Source organism: Puntigrus tetrazona, unplaced genomic scaffold (assembly GCF_018831695.1).
Source record: "Puntigrus tetrazona isolate hp1 unplaced genomic scaffold, ASM1883169v1 S000000270, whole genome shotgun sequence".
Classification (NCBI taxonomy): Eukaryota; Metazoa; Chordata; class Actinopteri; order Cypriniformes; family Cyprinidae; genus Puntigrus; species Puntigrus tetrazona.
The window spans coordinates 158,650-165,000 of NW_025047932.1; the positions used below are offsets into that span (position 1 = coordinate 158,650).

Sequence of the window (6,351 nt, forward strand, 5' to 3'; positions counted from 1 at the left end):
TACCTTTTGTGATACTAACTTAGATCCACATCAGAAAGCCATAAAACCAGCCTCTTCCATCGGAGCAGTAAAACAAAAATATCAATAAGAATAAAATAAAATAAAAAATAGTAGTAGTAACATTTCAGGCTACATGAAAAAATCTGTTTTTAGAACCACAAGCTATAATTCTTAATAGCTTTCAAGATTTTAGAAATGAAAGATTATCTGTAAAAAAAACTCTTTGTATTTTATTATGAGTAACGCAGCTTTGTTCAGATTCTATTTATTAATTTATTTAGCATTTCATTCACATTATTATTTCTTTTTTCTGTCAATTCAGGGATAATCCATATAAAGCACAATCTTTAGTACAGGCTAGTTTATATATCTCTAAAGCCAGAATTCTTTTGGACACTGAAATACAACAAATATGTTTATGGGTTAAACATTTTTAATCGAGCATATGAAATTCGGCAAGGGACAATTATTCCGCACATTTGGATTAGCTAAGGTAAAAAAAAGTGCATGCAATTGCTAGCATTTTTCCTAAATAAGTTTGATATTAAGTTCTCTATGAATGAATCTCCCGGCGCAGGTCGTCCGGGTCACGTGACGTCAGCCGCTGTTTTTCTGTCGGCGCAGTCTCTGAGAGGAAGCGGCGGAAATAGAGAGAGAGCACATCCCTTTAAGAACAACTGGGACATAGCGGAGAGAGGAAAAGAGAGGAGGGGGTAGAAGAAAGAGGAATTAAAAAAGAAAAGGAAGAAAGAGACAGGGAAGGGAGGGAGGAGGAGAGAGAGAGCGCGATAAAAAAAGAAAGATGACATCCTGTGAATCGAAGCGCCGAGGTGGAGCGGCGGGCTGCGGCCGGGCTCCAGCGTCACTCGCCGGGGTCAGCGCTTAAATCTACAGCGAGGCTTCGACAAACACCCGAGAGGCCTATCTGGAGATCGAGGGAAAAAAACACTGATTTATCCACGGCAACCTTTAACTTTGTCTCTTTCGAATGCGACAAGCGCATCGCGTCTAACTGACATTTTAACGCCTAAAATGCCTTTTATAATGCATGATGTGAGAGTGTAGAAATAACACGATTGCTTTCGACATTTTAACGGTAAATGAATAAATAGCACGTTGTTGTGATGTGTCGGGTTAAAGTTGGACAGGAGCATAGTGAACACTAAATGGTGTGTATTATTACCTGCTAATCTGAGCCGCTGATTAAAGACGTGATTGGCAGAATAGTTTAAAAACACGTCTAAAGGATGTCAGTGGTGCGTTATTAATCTTCAGGACTGTGTAGTTGATTATAATATTCATCGCAGAGGAACAAAATGGATGCCGCTTGGAGCAATTTTCTCTTCCAGGTGAGACTGAACGAGGTCTGTGTGTGTAGATTCGTGTTGTTACGTCAGTATATTTAAATGCACCCCAGCTGTACCTACACTGAAGTTTAAAATTCAAACTTAGTACTTTGTGATTGTTCTTTCCCAGACCACACCCTCCCAGACCCCAGTGGAAGGGAGCCTCCAATCAGAGCTTCTGACCTCTCCTCAGACCCCGCCCACCGAGCACATAGCCCCGCCCCCGTCGACAGTGGACACTGCTGCTCTGAATGAGGATCCTGTACCTGGTGAGGGGGGGGGATCTTGTGGGTATATAGAGTGTTTAATATCCGTGGGATTCTTCGGCCGAGCTTCGTTATGACCTTCGTTAGCAGGTTTTATAAGGCCCTGTAGAAAAGGCTAAAAACCTATAAATGTGGGGAACTTGGACTTTCCTGAAAGAATCTACATCTCGTATGTTTATAAAACGTATGTTTCTGCACTATTGGGGGTTTTATGTGAAAAATGTTCTATTTTCTGCTGTAAAATTTTATTTTATAGGAATTCCCTGTGCAGATTTTACAAAGGTTTAAGTTGGTCGCTGAAATTTTGCCAGAAGTTATTTAATTTGACAACCTTAAGTGAAAGATTTTATGAAAGCATCGTTATTCTGAGCTTAGTTTTAACAGCGGGTGGCTCAGTCGAAATGCTCACGAAGAAACCTCAAATAAATAGGTTTAGTATCTAAGTGTTTGACTTTAACCACATGATACTCAACTTTAACCAAAGGACACTCAACACTAGCTGGCACGTTCGTCCTTCTGATTCCAGCTCCCTAGGTTTTGTTCAGATGATTATTCTTGCATAGCGCCATCTACTGTTCAACACTGAGCTCAGAATCGACACAGAATCATTATTCTCATTGAAGTGCAGCAAGGATATCGTTAAAGCAGTTAACGTAACATCAGTCGTTCAATAAAGTCGCTATAAAGCTACGAGAATAATTTTTGCGTGCAAAATCGCAACTTTATTTATTGACGACTTCTCTAAACGTGATCGTAGTAGTCCGTTAGCTGTCTCTTAAGTTGGGGTCTTGCAGGTTTGAGTGATCTTCTCTCTGGTCTGTCCGTCCCTCAGTGAAGCCGGTGTCCAGACCGGCCCGCGCCGCTCACATCTGCTCCATCTGCAGCAAGCAGTTCAAGAACAGCTACAACCTTCGCCGGCATCAGTCCGTCCACACCGGGATCCGCATGAAGGGGGCGCCGCAGAGCCACGAGGCCAAAGACGGCTCTGAGCATCAGCCGGCCCCGCTCTCTCTGCTGCACCTCTCCATCCCCCCGGCGCTGTCCGCTGCCGACGGCAACCACGCTGTCATGGAGACCGTCACCGCCCTGCCGCCTCCGCCTGCTGCTGTCGTCATGGCAACGGGGGAGCCGGTACAGGTGTGTGTTCACAGATTAATGTACATTATATCGTGTAAGATTGTTCTCAAGGCTTGTTGGAGAACTACGGCTCTGTGGTAAATACCTGAGAGCAGGTGATGGAGGTTTACTACTAATCACAGAACCGGCTTCACTGTGTGTTCAATCATGCAGCTCTAATGCCCAGAATCCATCCCGATACGGTTAAAACATCATATTTATTCTCTGTCTCTGTTCAAAATGAGCCGACTGTGGAAAAACTGAACTTGAATAAAATTTAGATCCCTCCTTAAAACACCCCCCAAAAGATGGTTGTCTCTCACCGTTGTGAAGAAAAATATTAGAAACAAGTAAACAAAATCTTAGAGAACGTATGAAGGGAATGATTCAATGACTCATTTGAGATTCACTCGTTTCATTGTTAGATAATTCATGGGTTTTGAATGAATCTCTTGAATGAATGATTCTAAGACGACACATTTTTAAGCAGCTTCGCACGCACAGGAATTAAATTGTGTTATTAATAATTATGAAGAATGATCTGATTCCAGACCTTAAGTGTCTAGATTCTGAAAATCATTGTTGATTCCTGAGTGTCAGTAATCTCTGTGAAATGATTTCTTTTGGCCTGGTAATACATATTCATTGTTTATTTTTTCATTTCTTGAATCACTTGCACTACAAGTTACTACTTAATCATAGCATAATGTATTTAAAATTATCCTATTTACAAAGATAATTTAATCACACTTTATTTAGGTTTACTGAGTAATATTAACTACATGTACTTACTAAATGGTAAGGGTTTGTTTTAGGATTACGTGCATGTAATTGTGCATAAATTATTATAATAGTAAATACATGTAACCTATAACAAACACGCTTAAAATAAAGTGTGATCGAGTTTTATTGAACTACTATGGTGTTTTGCATAAAAGAGCAGAATGTTTCCTTTTATACAACAGTAATAAAACGTAAAAAACATCTGTAGATCTTCACTAATATGACTAGCTGATGTTTGCTGGTTGTATAAAGGAGGACTGACTGACTGTTGAAGTCAGCACAGGTTTATAGAGACCGCTTTGACCGTCTCCTGGTTTCTCTGCTCCTCTCAGAGGCCGGTGAACCAGAACCCTAACCCTGTGCGGAAGAACCACGCCTGTGAGACGTGCGGGAAAGCCTTCAGGGACGTGTACCACCTGAACCGCCACCGGCTGTCTCACTCGGACGAGAAGCCCTTCTCCTGCCCCATCTGCCAGCAGCGCTTCAAGCGTAAGGACCGTATGAGCCACCACGTCCGGTCTCACCAGGGCGGCGTGGAGAAGCCCTACGTCTGTCCACACTGTGCTAAAGCCTTCTCACGGTGAGACCTCCACGCATCTCCTCTGTCCACAGAGCTCTAATAAGAGTCCAGTTACAAAAAGTTTAGGGATCTGACTTCTGGATGCTTACTTTTCAGAGATCTGTAGATGGGAAAACCTCCATAAAAGTTCTTTGGGCATCTGTCGTTTTTCTACTTGTATATCTAATAATTAAATGTTTATTATCAGGGTAGTGTTATGTGTGTAGGCCTAATAACATTATTATGGTGACATAGAATGGTCTTAAAATGCAATAATGCCGCTTATTGTAATAATTTGTGGGGCAATATATCACACAACAAAAGGTTGTCATTGGGACGGGCCTAACTTTTACATGTTGTTTAAACTGAAATATGATGTAACTGCTCTATAATGATCCACTCATTATTCTTCTGAATGCTTCTTTGTAATATCCTCTATCTCAAATCAAGCCGTTCTCAGATTGTTGGCAGTGTGATGTCACACAGATACAGGCCCCGCCCACGGCTTTAATCTTAGCTCTGCCTCTGAGTGAACTGTCATTGATTCACCGCCGGAGATGTAGATAAGAATAAGACTCCTGAGAGACTGAGGTAGATAGTTGTTGGATGTAATGATGAACATAGCAGTCATCGTTTACTCCTGACATCTGAACCGCTAAAGACACACCGGATTAGCTTTGTTTTTGAAGGGATGTGCCGATCTCCCTAAATGCTTCCATGTTTGAGTAAATCATTTGTGAATCCTTTCATTGTGAAGCACGTGTAGGATTTTTTTAATCAATCTTAGCAAGTCGCTTTTCCTAATAATGTGCTAGTTAGCAAGTTCCTTGGCTAAAGTTTACAGTCTCAGAGAAGAGCTGGTCACTCCACGGAAGAGAGGGGCGGAGTCAGCAGAGCTCATTAGCATTTAAAGGAACATGCACTGAAACGGCTCGCTGTGAACACAGCTGTTTTAGACAAAAGACTGTTGTTTTACTCTGCCATTGAACAATTCATCCAAAGTGTGTTACAGACTTTTCATTAAGGCCCTGAAAAATCATATAAACTCTGCAAAATGGCCGTCTGATGACCCCTTTAATGCTTCTGTTAGCCAATCCTGTTGAACGCAGGGGAAGTCTTGCAGAACAAGAGAACATGAGTGTTATTTCTGATCAAAACCCAAGCCGTTCACACAGAACACATATTTATCAGATGTTCTGCAGGGACGTCTATCATTGATTCACTCGCGTCTCGAACAAAAGAACTTTAAAGTGAATGAAAGTTCAACGTTTCAAAACTTGTTTCAACATCTTGTTTCTTTTTGTAATAAGCTTTGCATACATGATGCAGTTTTGTTTGTGTTTGTTAAAGCGATTATTTAATTATATTGGGTTTATAAATGTAATGCACTTTCGCAGATAGTCGTATTATTTTATTGCTTTAATGTGTGTTAGTAATGTTTTGCTCAGTGCGTCTCTTGTGTTCTCAGGAGAGAAGCCAAAGGCTCTTTTTGCCAGTAACTGTAATTATTCTAATATATTACTGTGATGTGTGTCGATCACACACTGTCTCTCACAGGCCCGATCATCTCAACAGTCACGTCCGGCAGGTCCATTCTTCAGAACGACCCTTCAAATGTCCGGTATGGAAGTTTGTTTTGCTTCTATAGTTTTGCAATAAAAGAAGGTTTTTAAGGTAAGAGCAAAACTTGTAAGTGATCTGTGCCGGTTAAACGAGTGTGAGCGTGCACGGGTCTCAAAAGAGCTGCTGGTGAAACTAAACGGTTCATGAGTCATGAAACATGAAACATCTAATGGTCTTCGTAGAGGAGTACCTGATACCTTATACACTGATTTAGAACATTTTCAGGACAAATAAAGTAATCACATGACATATAGTCTTTTGTATCTTAAGTGAACGTTTGAAGGAAAACATCGGATGTATGACGTTTTATTAGATCCATTGTGATTATTTATCTAGTAATCATAAATAAAGAGAGGCGTGGAGAAGATGTAGTGTTGAATCTCATCATTCATCATTTAGATTTAGATTTTCAACATTAAGATCTGTGTCCTTTGAGACTCTGCCAGAGCAGATTATAATTAGTTGATCAAATTCATTCAGTTTTTTCTTCTTGTTGCATCTTTCTGTTGATGTTTCAGTATTCAGAGCATTGGCTGTGTTTTTGTGTTTAAGGTTTTAGTGGAAAGTGACTGTGTGGCAGGTTACAGGTGTGATGTATCGTGGGTAAGATCTTGTTTCGTGTGTGTGTGTGTGTGTGTGTGTGTGTTGTTTGCTGCAG

The 6,351-nt window shown here is 40.8% G+C and overlaps 1 protein-coding gene across 1 annotated transcript in view; it reads left to right on the plus strand.

Moving 5' to 3' along the window:
• The first annotated feature begins 922 nt into the window (after nt 1-922).
• Nucleotides 923-6,351, plus strand: part of mazb (MYC-associated zinc finger protein b (purine-binding transcription factor)) — a 7,276-nt gene continuing 1,847 nt past the window's right edge. Inside the window, exons 1-5 of the mRNA XM_043230997.1 lie at nt 923-1,349; nt 1,477-1,615; nt 2,445-2,749; nt 3,844-4,091; nt 5,628-5,691. Coding sequence (XP_043086932.1) covers nt 1,317-1,349; nt 1,477-1,615; nt 2,445-2,749; nt 3,844-4,091; nt 5,628-5,691 — 789 coding nt within the window. The 5' untranslated portion in view covers nt 923-1,316. The remainder of the gene's footprint in view (nt 1,350-1,476; nt 1,616-2,444; nt 2,750-3,843; nt 4,092-5,627; nt 5,692-6,351) is intronic.